Here is a 21,007-nt window from a genome sequence, read left to right as displayed (position 1 = left end):
TAGGAGCCTGGACAAACATGCTTTGTGGATGTTTTAAGACACTCTTCTAAGGGTTGTGCATTTGGGTCCTAGTGTAAGCACCACAGCTTCTTCTGGTCTTGGTTGCGGCTAAGGAGCTGTTTATGGATAAACAAAAGAGTACCCATTGAAAGGAGACTAATTGTCTGCTGCGCATGTAGAAGACCCTTGGCTCCCAGTATAAGACCTGTGCATTGCATCTTAAGTCCTAATGAGAGTTCTGTCTTGCCTGTTTTACTCACTGAAGGGCCACTATTGGTAATACTTGCACCTCTTAATTTAGGAGAACTAGAGCTCCTTTTTAGAATGAGACCTTGGGTCTCCAGCTGTTTTTGGACTACAGTTCCCATCCCTGACCATTGGTCCTGCAAGCTAGGGATGATGGGAGTTGCAGTCTAAAAACAGTTGGGAGACCCAAGTTTGGGAAACGCTGGCCTAGACCATCATTCACTTGTCCTGCTCAGCTTTTGCCTGTTTGGAAGGTATCACTGAATTATGCTGATGCTTATTGTCTGGCTGTGTGTAAATCTGAAGAATATAGTCTACTCTACAAAATTAAGAGTCCCATCTATTGCTGTGACTATTTTACTGCTGATCTCTACTACCGGCATGTGACTCCTGCACTTGAGTGAATGTGGGCTCTTGGGGTGAAGGTTCCCCATTCACAGAGATAGGAGAAGCTTGCCCTACATTTGTAAAGAGGTTTCTCATACCTGCTGGATTGCACCTACTAACTCCTCTCCTTTACAACATATTACGTACAAATTATCTGTAGCACATATATTAAGTGCATTGTGCTGTGAATCACACAGTGCTGGTTTGCATGTGTTTGCTTCCTGCTTAGTCACACTAATTTATGACGTAAGCAGGGCTGTGGTTTGGGGATGCCGTGACTGACATGAGAAAGTGGAAACATGGTCTTGAGTACAGCACTGTAAATACACTGAGAGACTTTTTTTTTTTAAGGAACAGGAAGTAGTAGTAGTCAAGTGACACTGCCACTGGTCATCTGAACTATCATTAATAAATATTGTGGTTCAGCATCTTCCCAGTAGGAAGCTGCAATCATTATTCTACCATAAATTCATGGGTAGAAGTATGATAACTCTTAATCGGTGAAAATGTTTCCTTTCACCTTACTTTTTTATCAACAGATGTAGGAAAGTAGGCAAAAATATCCCACTACTGGCAGCTCTTTCAAAACTAGTGCTCATTCAAGAACTTCAGTACTAAATTATTCAACACAAAACAGGATCATTTAAGAAATGCTCCAGTTCATGTACTGATTTGTGTAAATGGTGGCAGAAAGCTGCTATGGGAGAGGAGAATGTTAAAATAATCCTGTTATTCACAGGGGCAGCTGAGTACACAAGTTGGCTTTGACTGTAGACAAAGTAGATGGAAGAACACGAGGAGATACTTAGCATCCCATACCCCACTTATGGCCTCAAAGGCATGTGGCTGGCTGCTGGACCACCTGCATCTATGGTCAGTGTAAGAAATTGGCCAAGTATCTGAAATATTCATGAATGCCAAGATTGTCACAAAATAGTGAGCAAGCTTTTGTATTTTGTGCAGATGTTAATCAAAAGTAGGTAAGTGGGTGAAATGGTGGCTTAGTGTGCTGACTATGGGCTGAAAACAACTTTCTGGACAGGAAATGCTAGGCTTCTCCCAAATTTGCCCTGGAGTGTTCTCAGGCAAAAAAATTATCTTTTTCATACAAGCATCCTTGTGTAAGCATTGCCATCTAAACAAGTGCAATAAATTGGAAAGTTAAGTAGTTTTTGAACAACAGCAATCTCATCGGAGCACAAAGTTCTGGTTTCTCTCTTAATCCGGTGTGAAAATCTCACTGTAAAATCATAGCATTTTCCAGCCACTGCAAAAATTAGTTGAAAGTGATCACCACACTAAAGCACAGCACTACACAAAATACTGCAATAATTTTCTTCTTCCAACTAGGGCTGAGATTATGTTTTCACAACCACCACTCTGTTACATGAAGCCACAAATCAATATCCAACAGCATTAGTCAGATCCCTTCTATTCAAGTATGACCAAGCTTCAGGCTCACTATTTGCCCTCAAGCCACCCCAGCTGCTGAACTGGAAGAGGAAAGATAAAGCTTGAGTGTGACACCTTACTATATATATTACTTTTCAGACAGATACATATTGTTCATGCTTTACCCAAGCTTTTTACAAACTGCATCTCAAAGCAGCAGTAATCATATTTACTATAATCCAATCCAGACAACAGAAGATTGGACTGCTGGGTAGGGAGGTTGAATCATAAACTTGTCCAATTGTAGGATACAGCCGATGTTCTTCGTATGACCAGGTATCTGGGCTGCTACCTTCTGACAGGAGGGAGCAGGTTTTTTACCATTTCTTTAAGGCCTGGATTCAACAGGGCTGGGGAGTGTAGTTCTCTTAGTAATGGGTGCAATCTAGCACGCTACATCAGGGTGCCCAATGTGATTTTAAACTTTTTTCCTTCAACAACATACTTTCTCCACACCACCACCTATGCAGCAACCAATTTGCTTTTGGAAATTTCAAAAGGGTTTGCTGATTCTTCTAGACCTGTCAGCAGCCTTCGACATGGTCGATCACGAACTCCTGGACCACCGCCTTGCCGACGTGGGGATCCAGGGCACAGTCCTTCAATGGCTGCGCTCGTTTCTCTCTGGTCGGGGACAGAGGGTGGCGCTTGGGGGGGAATTGTCATCCCGCCACTCCTTGGTGTGTGGTGTGCCCCAGGGTGCAATACTCTCCCCGATGCTTTTTAACATCTTTATGCACCCCCTCGCCCAGCTTGTCCGGAGTTTTGGGCTGGGCTGCCATCAGTATGCTGATGACACCCAACTCTATCTGTTGATGGACGGCCACCCGGACTCGGCCCCAGACACACTGATCAGATGCTTGGAGGCTGTGGCTGGATGGTTACGTGGGAGCCGGTTGAAGTTAAATCCTTCGAAGACAGAGGTCCTCTGGCTGGGACGGGACGACATGGGACTGAGGGGGCAACTCCCATCTCTTGCGGGGGTGCAATTAGTGCCAGCACCGTCCGTTAAGAGTTTGGGTGTAATCTTCAATACCTCCCTCTCCATGGAGGCGCAGATTGCAGCTATAACAAAGGCGGCATTTTTTCATCTCCGCCAAGCTAAGCAGTTGGCTCCTTACCTCTCTCGCCCTGACCTAGCCACTGTGATCCACGCGACGGTAACCTCCAGACTGGATTATTGTAACTCGCTCTACGTGGGGCTGCCCTTGAGACTGACCCAGAAACTCCAGCGGGTGCAAAATGCCGCAGCGAGACTCCTTACGGGGTCCTCGCTGCGGGATCACATTCACCCGGTGCTGTACCAGCTGCACTGGCTCCCGGTGGAGTACAGGATCAGGTTTAAGGTGCTGGTTTTAACCTTCAAAGCCCTATACGGCCTAGGGCCCTCGTACCTACGGGACCGCCTCTCCTGGTATGCCCCACAGAGGAACTTACGATCTTCAAATAAAAACACCTTGAAGGTCCCAAGCCACAGAGAGGTTAGGCTGGCCTCAACTAGAGCCAGGGCTTTTTCGGCTGCGGCTCCAACCTGGTGGAACGCTCTGTCACAAGAGACAAGGGCCCTGCAGGACTTGACATCTTTCCGCAGGGCCTGCAAGACAGAACTGTTCCACCTGGCCTTTGGTCAGGGCGCAGCCTGACTCCCTCCTTTGGCAATCTTTACAAAACTTTAGTTTATGGTTGCCATCAATTTTGATTTTAATTCATTTTATAATGTTTTATAATGTTGTACTGTTTTAGTGTTGTTAGCCGCCCTGAGCCCGGCTTCGGCTGGGGAGGGCGGGATATAAATAAAATTTATTATTATTTATTATTATTACTATGTAGCACCGAGGAAAAAGACAGTTATGGCATTTCAAGACAAGCTGCAAGTCCTCATCAGTGCACAAAGTTTCTTTGGCTCCTATCTTCCTGTGTTCATTATGTTTCTCCATCAAGCCCTTCCTCTCATTGTACAGTTACCCTGTCCTAGCCTTTGGAAAGATGGAGGGCACAAGGAGAAGGGGACGACAGAGGACGAGATGGTTGGACAGTGTTCTCGAAGCTGCAAACATGAGTCTGACCAAACTGTGGGAGACAGTGGAAGACAGGAGTGCCTGGCGTGCTCTGGTCCAGGGGGGTCACGAAGAGTCTGACACAACTAAATGACTCAGCAACAACAACAAAGCTTTTGGACAAATAATTGATACTCAAATATAAACAGTAATTGGAAAAAAATTTAGTGCAAGTTGGTCACTCAAAATAGTCTTCCAGCACATACATCATGTCAAATACATACACAGGCCTGTGGTACAGATTAAAACATTTGTTTTAAAGTAACAATGTGTTACATATTTTCATCATCTGATTCATCTTCTTCTTTCAGAGATTCCTGTAGAAATAAAGAGAAAAGATCAGGTCCTACTGCTTCCGTGCTAACAGACAGCATCCCACATGTTATACATACACCAGGAATCTAGCTGTGCGCACAATTTGTGAAATTAAATAGCTGACATTTTATACCTACTTTACATAAAAGCACACAAATTCTACAGCAGCCTGCATCATCACTTCTCCACTTAAAGGTAACTGGTATTTTAAGATTTATGGACCAGATTATCTTTTGTAAACCAAAATTACTTAAGAGGAATTGGAAGAGATGTTTTCCTCCCAGGAATGTAAGCAGAAGGTCCCCATTTCAATCCCTGGCACATCCAGGCAGGGCTGGGACAATTCCCCGCCTGAAATCTGGACAGCTACTGCCAGCTAGACTAGACTACTGAGCAAGATGTACCAATGTATGATGTCTAATGCAGCTTCCTATGTACCACAGAAAGTGAAGTTCCAGCACTTACCTTAGCATATTTCTCTGCTTCTTCCTTAATGTCTTTTGGGACAATTTCATGTTTTCCCTTGGTTACTATGAATTAAAGAGGAAATTTTAATTTTTTTAGAATGCAAACCTATCTTCTAAGTTTGAAGCAAAGGCAACGTCATATACAAATGTGTCACAAACTAATTTTGTCGTACTGTTTTCTGAAAAACAGTATGAGCTATAGTCATACAGTAGACTCATTAAAACCAGCAGACTTAAGTTACGGCTTCTGATTTCAATGGATCTACGCCTGAGCAGACTTGTTGTATACAGCCATGGTATTTAGATTATGTACCCCCATACAAGGGCACATGTTTTCAATTTTAAGTCAAGGGTGGGGAACCAGAGACCCGAAAGATGTTGTTGGCCTCCAACCTCCAACAACCCCTGCCAATAGTCAGGGATGATATGAGTTGGAGTCCGGCAGCATCTGGAGGGACACAGGTTCTTTGTTTTAGATATGCTGTTAATTAAGGATAAATCACAGCAAGTTACAAAATTAACTATTTTCATAAAGCAGCAAACAGTAATGAAGGAAGAGAAGATTTGAACGATACATTACTTTCTCCAACCCAACTGAGTTCAAGTTCAAAAGCTTTGTCTTTTACTTCATCATGGACTATGTAGATTCTAGAAAAAATAAACACAGAAAAAGTAGTTATTCCAAGCATCTATCAAGAAGTATAGTAGGAACCCACTTACAGCTTTGGGACGGGAGGAGCTCAATAGTAAACACTTTTTACATACATTTAGAAGAGAGCATATACTCAGAAACATGCACGTCACAATTTCAGGACTCCTAAAAATCACATGAAAACTCTGGCTCCTCTGTTACTTACTGGAGATAAAATGCTTCTAAAAGGGTCCTCTTTCAGAATTATTTGGCATGATTTAATTTGATGTTAGTGTTTAAAGAAAGCTGCGCACAATTCCATCATTTCCTGCCTCTTCATTCCTCCCTTTGTACAAGCAGTAAAATGAGCCAGGATTCAGCACTTGAAACATAGCTTCCCATGGCTTGTAAACAAGTCAGGATTAGATGGGAGCTTTCAGCAAGGGAGGACTGAAGCTGAATGCAAAACACTCACGCAATAAGCCAGGATTTTTGGTTTAGCATTACTCGTGAAATCGATCACCTATCAAAAGTTGAATCCACCCTCCAAATAGAAAGTTCACTCAAAATTTCAACATCTATGTAGACTTTCACACAAAAATATGAAATTATGAGTATCAAATAGGGCCATAATATGGATGTAAACAGAAAGTCCTTTTTATCTTAACTGCTAGATCCCAGCCTATCATCCAAAGACAATTCAATGTAAGAACTGCCCCAGTGAATCAACCCAAACCAACATTGTAAGAAACTTACATTTTTGCAACTTCTTTAACAACATCACGGCAAGTCATATCTTTCATCTGTGGATATACAAATACAGTGAGCATTTTAATCACATACTATTCTGTTTACTGTGTTCTCAAATAAAGCTCACAAACCCAATGCACTATAGTTAAGTGTGAAATAAATTCTATCTAGATTCTCAGGAAGCTCATTTCTGCACCAATATAATTCCTGAAGAACCAAGATTATATCTATACACATCCTTGTTATTCACAAAGCTCTTGGAAGGTCAAGTTTGAACTGGTGACAGCAGTCCAGTATTTTACTGAGAAGGCAACACTTCTAGATACCTGGATTAATAAACCCAGAAAATTCCTGCCCTGTGGAAAAAAGGTTTCAGAGACACCTGGGATGTTTGATTAGAAGCACTGTTTAGAAGCATTTGTTTGTTTAGAAGCACAAGGCAATGCCTTACCTGGAGCTTTTCAATCTCTGTCTTTGCAGCTTGTCTTGCTTTTCCAATGGCACATCCCCAATAACCCTGTAAATGCAACAGGAACAACTTTAAACCAAACAATATCTGTAATTATTACAAACGTTTTACATAGTGTTGGAATGTCACAAACAAATGCATGCATGTGCCTTATCAAACAGCAGTGCAGTCCTAACCTTAATTCAGATGAAGTTCATACTGTGTCAGTCCCATTCCAGACACCTGCACAAGTATACTGAACATCTGGTGATCTTCTGGACTAGGGATCAGTAAGCAGCCCAATACCAACCGCCAGCTGCTCCCCGCTGCCCCAATCACTTTAAACTAAAGGACTTCAGTGGATGAGCAAGAGTCATACAACTGCCTATCTAACTAACTGTTCCCCACCTATGAAGATTTAACTCACGTATGAAACGCCTGATGGGTCTATCATGTATAGCTGAGCACCTTCATCATCACCATCATAGGAGCCCAACATGAAGCTGGAAATGTAAAAGATTTTGTTGAAGAAGAACTGCCAGACAGAGAATAAATGACAAAAGGTCTGCAATCCTACAAACACAATGGAAAGTACCACTTTGCTCAATGAGGCCTACTTCCAAGTAAGCAATTTGGGAAAGATTCATTGAAATCAGCTGCACAAGCCACAGCCCATGACTAACACAGAGACGTTTCTATTGGGATGGGAAACTTCTGTACTTGCCACCCTATTTTGTAATGTACCATTGGGTTCATATTTAACTACTATAACTTGCCTACCATAGGCATCACCTTGCCAAATGGTAAATATAGTTCTGCCACACTTCTCTTCACTCAGATAACACTTACTGGAAAAGCTCTGTTCATGGCGGAACAGCGCAAATAAATATCTTCCCAAATTATTACATGTGGACTATGTCAAGTTGAGAATGGTTGCCTAAGAACGTGGGGTGTTCTTAAGGTATGTTTTGCTGACCTATAGATACTTGTTAAGATTCCCAATATTTTTTTAGCTTCTAGCATACCCATAATTTTAATAGAAAGGTTAGGATGCCCAATATTTGCTATTCCAAATCAGAAATTGTAAGGGCAACCCTTTTTATTCAGCTGATTTAAATAAGGTACGCATATACTTCTAGGTCACATACTGAGAAGAGAATAGGATTTAACCTATTCTTACTAGTGAACTGTGGGTATATTGGGTTGGACTTGGATCCAGAATTGCGTGGAGTGGAACTCTGCTAACTGGATGCTCCCTTGGGCAGAGGAAAGACAGGCATTTTCTGAAAATTCCTCTCACCATGCAGTCCCTCAATGCCTCTAAAAGTCCGCTCTGGAAGGTTGGCAAGCCCTCAAAAATAATGTGAGAGAAGAAACTGGGCAGAAATCATTTTTAAAGCCTTGGGAAAAAAACCCACTCTTCAGCCAAGAGACTTTCAGAGATGCTTCAAAAGAGGAGCAGTTTCAGTTGGATCCAATACACACAAACAGAAAGAGTGGAATAGCAGGTCTGGATCCAGGCCATTGAATATTCTTAGTAATGCTGATAGGAAAGAATTTGGATAAAACACACCGCGGTACATTTTGAATATAATCCAACAGAACCCAGAGGACGCACCTTTTTGAAAGCAGAACTTAATTATTTCCCCTTGAGGAAGGACTCTGTCAAAACATGCCTGGCTAAACTCTCCATCTAGCACCAGGTTGTGTTTTTCCTGCCTCCCTCCTTGCCCCTCCCCTTTTGGCTGATGCCTTCCTTTTCTTTTTCACTCTTAAGCAGTCTTGGTGGATTTTTTTAAGAGGTTGTGTTAAGTAAGCAATCCAGATTTCCAAGTTCAAGCAGCAAGAGTGCATTCCTTAGATCTGGAGATCATGCCTTCTGAAACTTGCAAGAATCCAGCAGAGCATCTTCACTTGATTATTACCCTTTGTGCATTTAGCGCTCAGAGATAAAGGCTTTTAAATTGTGTTTTACAAATGTATTTTTCTCATATACAAACACACATTTTAAGTTACTATCTGGTCTGAACTCTGGTTGGCAAGTGTGTTGTGAATTGCAGTATAAATGAATAAAAGCTCTTACCTGCAACCAAAAGGTCTGACAGCACTGTACAGAGTATAGGCGTGTACATACATAGCCACTCTGTCTGCAAGATGCTGTTGGGGAGGAGGGAAGAAAGAAGAATGGTAAGAGCACTGGAAATAGTTTTAAATAAGTTTCCTGCAAAGCATCTGAAGCATGCTGTGCTTTTCATAAGTTGCATACGGATAGAAGCAAAAAGAAACAAAGCTCCTTACTTTCAATGGAATATTATAACCATAGTTGGATCTGAAGTTAGAAGCTTCTTCCCTTGCTATGTCAGCCAAAGAACGGGCATCAGCCAGGAGTCCTGCGACTGCCTGAAATAAACATCAGCCATCTTACAACAAAAATCAAAACAGAAATTTGAGTCAACATACCACACTCCCCGTGTATCTCTCTGGCATTATCCTTTACAACAGACACATGATTGCCAGGCACATGTTTCCAGAACTGGTCAAACTAGCATTTCCACCCTTGCAAGTTGACGCCTCCAGCTTTCCTTCCTGGTTACAAGCTAAAAGTTACCAGTGGCTTATCCAAGAGGCCATTTGACAGGGGGAATAAGCCTCAGCACGTGCTAAACGGCAATGAATGCTCTAAGATACTGAGGACTAACTCACCATTCCAACATGTCGATCAACATTAAAGAGACGTTTATTGGATCCTTCTTCGTACAGTTTGGACAGAACTAATTTTTCGACTCCAAAGACTACACCATCTTTACACCGTATCCCAATTGCTGTACTGAAAAAAAAGTTACGATACAGTAATCAGTTAAAAGTACTTCTTGCTAGGATTTTTCAGTTGAATTTTCAATCAGAAGGTGCTCTAGGAAAAACAGGTTAACAGTTCTTTTAAAAACATCAATAAAAACCAACCTAATTAATTTAAAAAACAAACAACATTACTAATCTACAATAAACTCTATCTGCAAGTGATGAAAATGAGCCCAGTTCAGGAAAGGCCTGCACATGACGCTTATAAGAGAACCACAAGGTATATTATATGGCTTTGGAACTAAAGTATTACGGTTTTAGTCTTTATTCAAATTTTCATCTTTTTAGGACAGTACTGGATCAAGATAAAAAGCTACTACTATCCAATACAGTCGAGAAAACATACACATGTACTGTGGGAGGAATTCAACATCAAGCTAAGGCAATTGTTCTGTTAGGTCACACATGTTGACTTTCCAATCAGAACACACAACCCTCTCATTACCCCCCCCCCACTGTTCTGGGGGTTCCAACAACTCCCACAAAGCTAAAAGGGTGGGGGCACAAGCAGAGGAAAGAGGGGAAGCCTGGTTAAACAAGTTTAAGTCCTGGAGCAAGGCTTCCACTGATGGGACACATTACAGTGGTGCCTCGCAAGACGAAATTAATCCGTTCCGTGAGGCTCTTCGTACAGCGGTTTTTTCGTCTTGCGAAGCAAGCCCATTGACAGCTTAGCGGATTAGCGCTATTAGCGGTTTAGCCGCTTTTAGCGGATCAGCTGATAAGCGGCTTATCAGCGGATCAGCTGATAAGCGGCTTAGGGCTTAGGAAAAGGGGGGGGGGAGGGAAAAACCCCCGCAGGTACTTGCAAGACATTTTCGTCTTGCGAAGCAAGCCCATAGGGAAATTCGTTTTGCGAAGCGCCTCCAAAACGGAAAACCCTTTCGTCTAGCGGGTTTTCCCTCTTGCGAGGCGTTCGTCTTGCGGGGCACCACTGTACTTGAATGCTATCCATTTTGACAGAACTTCAACTTAGTACTGTATAGCACTAATATTTTGAACCACCAATGCAGCATGTGTTAGCTTGCCTACTATGTGCAACCTCACTGCACTGTTTTAAAAAAACTTCCTCCTTATGGCATGAAAATATTGCCTAAATGAAACAATACATTTCAAAGACATTGATTTTCTAAGAAAATCATGTGTATACACTGACTTCAACAATATCCAAACTTTTTAAAGCTAAAGTTTTACACCACCATGCAACTTTTTAAAAAATAATCGAACCAAAAGAATTTTATAGCTGTCAGCTGCAGTCCTGGGCACACTTCCATGGGAGTAAGTATCTCTGAGGAAACATGCACGGACTGGGCTTTGGATGAAAGTAGGTTCGACTGGAATTAGTTTGACTAGCTGCTATCACATCATGTATCTGCCAAGATGGAACAATGAAAAAGCAGCAATCCTGTTCCTACAGAGGTTCAGAGCAAGACATTGGTTGGTTTTAATGAAAACAGAGGCTTCACATTGTGACTTACCTCTGAGTAAAAATGCATGATGGCAGGCTGTAAGGCTAAAACCCAACTTCACTTATTGATGTCACTTGCAAATGGGACTTACTCCCAAGCAAGGTACAAGAAGGAGTTCACAGAATTCAAGAGGTAACGTAGGTAAAGGACCACTGGATGATGTAGTCCAGTTAAAGGAGACTATGGGGGACACAGGTGGCGCTGTGGTCAAAACCACTGAGCCTCTTGGGTAAATAAAAGGACCTGCAGTTCTGTGGAGAAACCCATGCTTTGCACGCAGGACCAGGTAGCAACATGTAATATCTTTGTCTGATGCTATACAACCAGGAGTGGTGAAGTGTACACGGCTAGTGGGCTGGATCCTTCAGTACTGCACGCCCTATAGATCAACTTTGACCTATCAATCACATGTCAGAATAATGTCAGATGACAACTTCAGATGCACTCAGTGTAATTGCCAATCAGCTGCTGCAGCAAGCCCTTCTGAAGTCCATTTGTGGGTGCAGTTAAGGTTCAAAATGTGTTGCGAACAAAGCAGGGCTTGCACAAATAGCACTCATTTTCAGCCAATTATTGCCTTGGATCTGTGTTCTTACCTGCTTATACCCATCACACATGATAGCAGAGGGTCACCATTTGTGGACGATTGTCTCAGGGACCACATGCCAACCCTAATTAGGTCTGTGAACTGGAAACTTCCCAACCCACTAAAGAGAATCCACTGCCAGTCAAAGGAGGCTATACTGGGGTATATTGTCTAGTGGTATGATGCAGTATAAAGCAATTTAATTTGTAAATTCTACTGTTTAGTCTCTGCAAAAGTGTTCTTTTTAACATTAAGTTTTATATCAGGGTTTTGGTCATTTAAAAAGGTTTTTTTAAAATAAATAAATAAATAAATAACAGGTCTTACTCTTACCTGCTATTCTCCACAGCTTTCATAGCATATTCTACTTGAAACACTCTGCCATCTGGAGAAAATGTAGATGCCGACAAGTCATACTGCAAAAGAGAAGCATACATTTGTAGCTTTTTTTCAAAGAACAGCAAGTGGCAGTGGAACTGGAATTCCTTAGTCAATTTCACTGCATACCCGCTGTATGCTGTATAAATAAGGTGTGTTGCTCTCCTACTATAAAAACAATCCCTAAATTTGCACATTTCTCAAACTATGAATATTTGTTTTATTTAATTTAAACAACATATATACCGCTTAACTACAAGAGATAGACTAAAAAATAAAAATCAGTTATAACTATGTATTTTATGATTTACACATGAAACAAATGCAATAATGGAAGAAATCATTCTGCCCAATAATTGAAAATCTGGGGGCAACGGCCTATAGAAAGCCAACTTCTAATTCCAAGCACATTTACTGAGCACTGAGTCCCACACAGTTCAAAATTAGAGTTGCAGCCTTAGAGAACTAAGCTCCTATGTAGCTAACAATTGCTGGGTCTGACCATCAGTTTAACATTTGTAGGCTCTCTTATATGGAAAGAGAAAGAAAAATATGTTTGAAATATATGCATACAGAACCAAATAAATATTCATGTTTGACATAAAAATAGAATATGTTTTGTGTAATTAATTTTTTGTTGTAACTTTCACATAAATTAAGAGCAAGCAATAATTATTAAATGCACATACCGTTCACTATTTTCTGAAACTGCAAAGCATCACACACACACACACACACACACACACACACCCTTAGAAGTGGCACAATATATAATTCAAGCAATTCATTACATACTTTGTATATTTAGGAAATATCTGAAAATGCCCATTCAAAAAAATGATTTAAGTTGTGTCTTCTCATGTTGTCATTTATAAACTACGTTGATTTTATTAAAACAATCCACACTGTACTATAACCAATAGCTTTCCAGAACAGCCAGGGAAGCACAACAAGCTGTTCCACAATAACATCTACTCACACTGGACAGTTTGCATGACCTCATGCTTCAAGAACCCCATCACCACAAAAGTGAGTTCCTGAAGCAAAGTGAAGGTAGGAAAACTTGCAGTGCAATAACACGGGTCTGCATCTGACATTACAGGGAAGAAAAACAGGCAGTATGGGGCTGCTGTTTTCTGCTGCAGCCCAAGTAACATGAAGGCCTAATTTAAGTCTTAAGAGAATCACTGAGGCAATGACCTCAGTTGTCATCTTAGACACTTCACAGTATAGTACAGAAATCAGGCATTTGTTTGGAGGGTGTTTATTCCTCCTTTGTTTGAGACCTATCAATTATTGGGTGACAAAATAAAAATACTGTCTGTTCACCCATCTTCAGCAAGCATGATGGCAGACCACCAACATTTTACCAACCAGCCTATGCTGTAGTTTATGCCACAATGTATACGAACACAGGGTTTTCAGGTGAATAAGGCTGCCTCCTGGGTTTTGGTATTTAGAAATAAATGCATTTTGTTTTAATTAATTATATTTATAATATGCAAGTATTGTTCCCTTGTGAGCTCCATTCTCTTTTTCTTCTGCGGAGCTAATTTGGTTCTTGGTAATAGGTGTAGAAACTTCATAGTGACTTGGACGAGTCAACAGCTACCTCTCCTGGCCAACCAAGAACTGCAGTGACTTTCTTCCATTTCAACTTTTCATCTTATATGACCATTTCACACATTATACAACGGAAAATCCAGCTCATTATTTCAGGTGTTGGGTGTGGATGTTAATTCATATATTTTTTCTTAAGTTCATAGGCCTCTGGCTGGCCCAGCCTAAAAGCTAATGTACAAGCTTCTCAGAAAGGACTGCAGTGCTAAACCTTGACGTTTGCAGCAGTAGACAAAGTCTGTTCTAATGAAAGCTTGCTTAAAGTTTGAGAAAGTGGCAGAGTTTGACTGCAGTGCTAAACCTTGACGTTTGCAGCAGTAGACAAAGTCTGTTCTAATGAAAGCTTGCTTAAAGTTTGAGAAAGTGGCAGAGTTTGACTGCAGTGCTAAACCTTGACGTTTGCAGCAGTAGACAAAGTCTGTTCTAATGAAAGCTTGCTTAAAGTTTGAGAAAGTGGCAGAGTTTGCACATCACACCATGACATAGATTGGTCCTAATGACTTTATAGCTCAATGGGGTGGGGAGGCCAAACAAATCTTAGTGCCAGAGCGCATGAAAACACTGTTTACCTTCCCACTGCAGCAGTACATATTTATCTACTTGCACAGGTATGCTTTCGAACTGCTAGGTTGGCATGAGCTGGGGCAGAGCAAAGGAGCTCACCAAGAAGCTCAATGGTTTAGACCACAGCGCCACCCACTCCCTCCAAACAACCCATGTGTAGACCACCCCACAGTTTGGTACGTTTCCACCCACTTCAAAAAACCAGACTCTTAATGATCCTTTAACTTTATATAAAAAACAAAAATATACTTAACAGGTTAGCCATCTACTTTCCTATTCTTAAAACAATTCCAGGTAAGGGTTGTGTCAGCACTGATCAGCACCAAAGGCAACCCCTGCTTTTGGCCAGGATAGACTGCAGTCCAGGACCCTTGATTAGGAAATCTTCTAATGCGACCAATCCCAGATGTTATAGTTGATGGTGCCATTTGCAACCTGCATTTTCTGCAGGGATCAGTTGTACTTTGAGGTGCCCAATCGGAACTTAAAAGGCATCCTGCTTGCCAGGCAACAATCAAATGAGCTCTTTAAGGCTCCTGGTTGATGTCAGACAGGCCCCATCCCTGTTGAACTTCCCAAATACTTAAATTAAAAAAATTAATAAATCCAGGGAAGTTTTACCTGACTTCTGATTTTTATGTTCGAGGGTTTTTTTTGGTACACCGTTTAGAGACATTTGTGATTAAGGGGTTTAAAAATTGATGATGACAATAGTAATTTTAATTACTCAACACAAGGTCTTGTGCATACAACTTTGATTATATTTCTGCGCCTCTTTCCGAAGACATGAATCCCAAAGCAGCTTACAAACAAGCCACAACAGCATAACAAAACATCACAAGAACAGCATAAATCATAATCAACGAAACATCAATAAAACAATTACAATCTATAAAACACTTAGCAAAGCAGCAACTAAGAAATAGGCTAAACATCTCAATTATAGCGTTAAGCCCTATGATATAAACATTTATAATCCATAAAACGATATGACATTTTGTATGGAGCAGGTTGGCATTTGGTGGGGGGGGGGTTGGACTTAGCAGGCCAAATTAGACCCTTGCCAGGGGAACACTGGCCCACAGACCAGAGTCTCCCTGCCACTAATTTAAAGCACGGGTAGGCAAACTAAGGCCTGGTGGCCAGATCCAGCCCAATCGCCTTCTCAATCTGGCCTGCGGTCCAGGAATCAGCGTGTTTTCACATGAGTAGAATGTGTCCTTTTATTTAAAATGCATCTCTGGGTTATTTGTGGGGCCTGCCTGGTGTTTTTACATGAGTACAATGTGTGTTTTTATTTAAAATGCATCTCTGGGTTGTTTGTGGGGTATAGGAATTGATAGTCTGGCCCCCCACAAGGTCTGAGGGACAGTGGACCGGCCCCCTGCTGAAAAAGTTTGCTGACCCTTGATTTAGGATCAATCACATCTTTTAATCAAGCTCCATGTTTCCCCTCTTCTCCCAGCTTCTCCCCAAAAGGCCTTTTGCTTTCGGTTTCCCCAAAGTGACTCAGCAGCAGTAGCACAGTCCTCCCCCCCCCCCGCGCGCGCGTGACGTCACACGCCTCTCCTCACAGACCCCCTTCCGCGACAGAGTCCTCCGCTGAGGAGAAAGAAGGCCGCCCTTTCTTCCTGCCTCGCCCGCATTCCGAGCCCCTCAGGGGCTTCGCCCCGGGACAGCGCTCGCCCGCCGCCGCTTCCCTTTCCCCTCAGGGCTCACTCACCCCGGTGCCGATGGAACTCATGGCGGCGGCGGAGAGCCCAAAGCCGAAACAACCGTTTCCTCCGCCTCCTCGCCAGCCGGCCTGCTTGCCTTTCCCCTTCGCCTCCCCAGAACCCCCTCAGGCAGCCACCCGCTCGCGCTTCTCACCCACCGCTCAACAACGCGCCCGCCCGTTGGACGGGCGCTCCGCGCTCCTGGCCAATAGCCTTTCACGCTGGTGTTTTGCGGCCGGAGGGCGGAGCCACAGACGCGTTGCGTGCGCGCTCGCGGAGAGACCGCCGAGTCACTGCAGGAAAGGGCGGAGCGCGCACGCTCCGTCAGAATCGGGGGAGAAACAGATGGAGCACGCACGCGTAGCTCAAGTAGACCAACAAAACTTCTGGGAAGCAGTTTTACGTAGTGCCCGGCTAGCTCAGTCGGTAGAGCATGGGACTCTTAATCCCAGGGTCGTGGGTTCGAGCCCCACGTTGGGCGCAGTTTTTTTTTTTTATCCTTTTGCGGTGCCTTGTTAGTTTATCTACAAAAAATGCATGCAAAATAAAACCCCTTGAGCAAAACGAATCGCTTCTTCTCTCAAGAGTTAAAAGAAGAGTCAAACTGTTGGAATCACTCTCTCTCTCTCTCTCTCTCTCTCTCACACACACAGACACACACACACACACACACACACACACACACACACACACACCCTACCTCCCTGGGGACTGCATCTATTCATTTCTACAGCTGGGATTCATCCATCCAAGGGTGTGCTGTAAATGTACTCGGCTCATTATACCCCGAAACTGATTGCACAGCACCTTAATCAGTTCACTAGTTATTTCTGCACAATTTTTCAGTTTAGCCTAAAAAATGAGAAAAAGCATGCTTCGTTTTTAAATGACAGGCATTGCAATAGGGTGTCCCCCCAAGAAAGCTGTTCTTGCTACTGAGAATCTCTCTGATAAAACAGAACTTGACGACTACTCCTACTCCCAGGTAAGCCTACATAGGATTGCCACCTTAAAAGAGAAGCACATGGGGTGAAAGAGATTAAGTAAAATGTGTTTTGAATCAATAACGATTTGAATTTATAGGAATTCATAGGGAGAGAAGGGAAAAGCAACATATATACTTCATGCACACCAAACTGTGCTATAAAGGATGGGTACTGTTCTTCGATATACCTTATTATTTGTATAATCAATGCAACCACACCAAATAGCATAAATGCTGTGTTTCTTCTAGCCCAGGCTTCCTCAACCTCGGCCCTCCAGATGTTTTTTGAGACTACAATTCCCATCATCCCTGACCACTGGTCCTGCTAGCTAGGGATCATGGGAGTTGTAGGCCAAAAACACCAGGAGGGCCAAGTTTGAGGAAGCCTGTTTTAGCCTCTTGCTACTTTTATTTTTTGTGTCAGTTTCCTCAATAATGCAGTTTGCCAAATTCACAGGGTGAAAAAGGTTCCCCACCCTGGTTTAAAATATTTTTGTGGCTGTTTTCCATAGCTCAGAGCATATTATGAATATGAAATTAATGTAATACCCATCGAAACACAGACAAAAATAAAACTAACAAAAACCAAAGCTACAAAACCACAGAACTAATGGTCCATGGAGTGATCTAGTGCCCAGCCTGCCACTCTAAAAAGCCAGTCAAAGCCATAAAGCAAAATATGCCTGGCAGCCCTTTAGAAAGGCAAGTAAGCAAATGGAACTGTATTCATTCCTGCCTGTTGCAAATTCACTTGACTGGACAAAGAGAAGCGGAGATGGGAATATTTAAAGTGTGACTCCAGCACATGGGAAGGATGAGCTTGAGGCTTCCCATCAATCCCACACCACGGATGCTTCCTTTCTGATCCTCCCTGTGGGAACTTTGCACATTCCAGTGGAAGAAAGGTAGAGTTACATTACATCATGGATTGTGATTTCCCAACACACAGAGACAAAATCTCATTCTTCCTGCAGATGCCAAGTTTCTCTGTACAGTGCATTGACAGAAGAGGGAGCTCTTTTCCTTTGAAAGTGGTCAAAACAAAGCAGAAATGTGTCGTCAGGGTTAAGGACCGATTGAAAGAGATGAAACAGGAGTGGACAGATAGGCAGAAGCAGCACATTCTTCTCACAGGGGTTGGTGAGTAAACCAAAGGAGCAGCCTTTGGATATGTGCTTTCTTATTAATCATCCAACGAAAAGTGTGACCACTGCAGTGGGAAAATGCAATAGTCATCTATTACACCCAAAACATGCTGTGATGAGCTGGAAGACTGGCGAGAACCAGGTTCAAATTTCCCTCTTAATCACAAAGCTCATTGGGTAACCTTGGGCCATTCATTTTTTCTCGGCCTAACCTACCTCACAGGATTCTTGTGAAGATAAAATGTGGAGAAAAAAACCACTGTGAGCCACTGGTCCTGAGACCCTTGCAGGAAAGCCAGGATAGAAAGGTGTTAACTATACATTTTCACTCATTTCACCTACATTATTTTCATAGATTTGTAGAGTTGGAAGGGATGACAAGGGCCATCTACTCCAACCCACTGCAATGCAGGAATCATACATGACAGGTGCCCATCCAATCTCTGCTTAAAAACCTCTGTAGATGACAGAACTTTATAAAACCATGTGTGGTACGGAGAAAGTGGATAAGAAAGATTTTCTTCCTACTTCATGTTAGAGCTCAGGGTCATCCATCCTGGGAGTGACAAGGTGGGGGTTATTGTTTTTGTTGGATACTACATTGTGTATTTTTGTGTTTTTATATTTTAAACTTCCCTGCAAACTTTGGATAACAGGCAATATAGAAATTAAATAAATCAATATCCGATGGAGCTGAAGGGTGGGAGGTTCAGGACAGACAAAAAGGAAATAAATTATCTGACAAGGGTGCAGTTAAAACTATGGCATTTGCTTTCACCTTTGGTGGACGTGCCCAAGGATTAAGGCTTTCTGGGAGATGATCTATAATGAAATGAAAAAGGTATTCAAATATACCTTCTTGAAGAAACCAGAGGCCTTTCTCCTGGGCATGGTCGGCCAATTGGTGCCAAAGAAGGATAGAACTTTATGTACGCTACAGCAGCAGCAAGAATACTCATTGCAAAGCATTGGAAGACACAAGACCTACCCACCCTGGAAGAATGGCAGATGCAAGTAATGGACTACATGGAATTGGCGGAAATGACCGGCAGAATCCGAGACCAGGGAGAAGAGTTGGTGGAAGAAGACTGGAAGAAATTTAAAATCTATCTACAGAAACACTGTAAAATTATTGAATGTTAATGACGTTGGAATGAAACGAAGTGGTTCTAGTAATTAGGCAAAATAAGAATATGCAAGAATGGATTGATATTAGATGAAAATTTGAGGTTATAATATGTGAGGATAAACAATCAAGGGTAAATCAAGAGGGTATGAATTTGCTGAACAAATTTTGAAATGGAATACAAAAAAGGGAGGTGTGAGGAAGTCATGAAAATAAGTAAATGAGTGGTAAGATATTAGAAAGAGGGATTTTTATTTTTTATTTTTTATTTTTACGTTAAATTTTGGTTTTAGTATTTTTTTGTATGTTCCTTGTTTACTGTTTTGTAACCTTTTTCTTGTTAAAAACTTAATAAATATTATTTTTTTAAAAAAAAACAAAAACAAAACTATGGCATTTGCAGCCACAGAGGATAAAGTTATCAGAATCAGCATGACTCTGAATACCAGTAGCTTGGAAACTTCCCAGAGGCAACTACAGCAGTTGCCCGCTGTGGGATCAGGGTGCTGGACCAGGTAGGCATCCATTAGTGCTCTCATGTTCTTACCATTGTACGTAATTCATTTATCAATCTTAAAGCATACTGGTGTGTGTGTGTGTGTGTGTGTGTGTGTGTGTGTGCTTTTAAGAATTATGTTTGTTTCATTCAATTTTCATTACTGTTTGCCAGCTGCCTCAAACCTCTTTGGAGAAATAGGTTAGGATAGAATTTAATAATAATAAAAAAATGTGGGGTGGGAGAGGGTAGCTGTTGTACACAGAACCATAGAACTGTAGATTTGGAATGGACCCCAAGAGTCATCTAGTCTAACCCTCTGCAATGAAGGAATCTTTGGCCCAACAACTCTGAGATGAAGACTCTCATGTTCTCATGCCTGAGCCCCACTGGAACTGATTTTACTGGGAAACATGGCATTTGAGGAGGCGACACGAAAGTGTTCTATCTATTCTCTGGACCATATCAACAAGACCAAGTGGAGGCGGGGAGGATCTTGTCATCTGGGTAGCCCAAGACCTCCATATGCAGCTGCTGGGTGACCTTGGGCCAGTCACACTTCTCTGAAGTCTCTCAGCCCCACTCACCTCACAGAGTGTTTGTTGTGGGGGAGGAAGGGAAAGGAGAATGTGAGCCGCTTTGAGACTCCTTAGGGTAGTGATAAAGCGGGATATCAAATCCAAACTCTTCTTCTTCTTCCCAGGGTTGCACCCTGGGGAGGCCACTCTGCAGTTTGACATCATCCCCAGAGACGCACTCCACTGTCTCTCAGGGACAGATGGATGCCAACAATAAAGGCATAGGAGTACATGTGCTAGTCACCTCATAGAATCATCGAATTGTACAGTTGGAAAGGATCCCAAGGGTCATCTAGTGTGGCACCAAGGTTGCAGGTTCGATTCCCCGTATGGGACAATGGCATATTCCTGCATTGCATGGGGCTGGACCAGATGGTCCTCAGGCCCTCTTCCAACTCTACAGTTCTTTGACAGGTAGTTCCAACCTCCAGTCATAGGACGCTGCCTTATCCTGAAACAGACTCAGGGCAAAGGAGGCCAGATAAGGCCACCATCTCAGGCAGCAGGCTCCACAGGGGCAGCAGATCCCCGATGCGGATCTCTATCCCCCTCACTCACCCCTTCTTCCCTGGTGGGAAGGCGGTGGCACCATTTTGTGGCTCGCCCTGGGGGCGGGGGGGGGGGCGGTTGGCCAAATCATTTAGCCCGTGTACCTCAGTGCTGCCTACACGGACGGGCAGCAGCATCTCTTCAGGGACGGAAGATGCACGTGGGAACCAGCCCCGGGCGGCCC

The 21,007-nt window shown here is 42.6% G+C and overlaps 1 protein-coding gene across 1 annotated transcript; it reads right to left on the bottom strand.

The window, feature by feature from the left end:
- Nucleotides 1-4,284: 4,284 nt before the first annotated feature.
- Nucleotides 4,285-16,117, bottom strand: PSMA3 (proteasome 20S subunit alpha 3). Its single transcript, XM_081866138.1, has 11 exons — nucleotides 15,953-16,117; nucleotides 12,001-12,083; nucleotides 9,457-9,580; nucleotides 9,052-9,153; nucleotides 8,837-8,910; nucleotides 7,181-7,256; nucleotides 6,757-6,822; nucleotides 6,312-6,358; nucleotides 5,505-5,572; nucleotides 4,923-4,987; nucleotides 4,285-4,459 (listed from the first exon to the last, which is right to left on the bottom strand). The coding sequence occupies exons 1-11, from the start codon at nucleotides 15,971-15,973 to the stop codon at nucleotides 4,415-4,417; spliced, it is 771 nt and encodes a 256-aa protein (XP_081722264.1). The 5' UTR covers nucleotides 15,974-16,117; the 3' UTR covers nucleotides 4,285-4,414.
- Nucleotides 16,118-21,007: the final 4,890 nt, after the last annotated feature.

This window comes from Podarcis erhardii (assembly GCF_964252035.2).
Source record: "Podarcis erhardii genome assembly, chromosome: 1".
NCBI classification, from domain to species: domain Eukaryota; kingdom Metazoa; phylum Chordata; class Lepidosauria; order Squamata; family Lacertidae; genus Podarcis; species Podarcis erhardii.
Note: the sequence above shows the minus strand (reverse complement) of the source record. Positions and strands in the feature narration are given on the sequence as shown.

What these genes read in the sequence shown, in the direction of transcription:
- PSMA3 (XM_081866138.1), bottom strand. Translation starts at nt 15,973, where the DNA reads ATGAGTTCCATCGGCACCGGG. An exon ending in ACCCATCAGGCGTTTCATAC is followed by an intron (nt 6,823 to 7,180) that starts GTGAGTTAAATC and finishes TTGCATTTACAG; the next exon opens with GGTTATTGGGGATGTGCCAT. An exon ending in GTTAAAGAAGTTGCAAAAAT is followed by an intron (nt 5,573 to 6,311) that starts GTAAGTTTCTTA and finishes TATTTTTTCTAG; the next exon opens with AATCTACATAGTCCATGATG.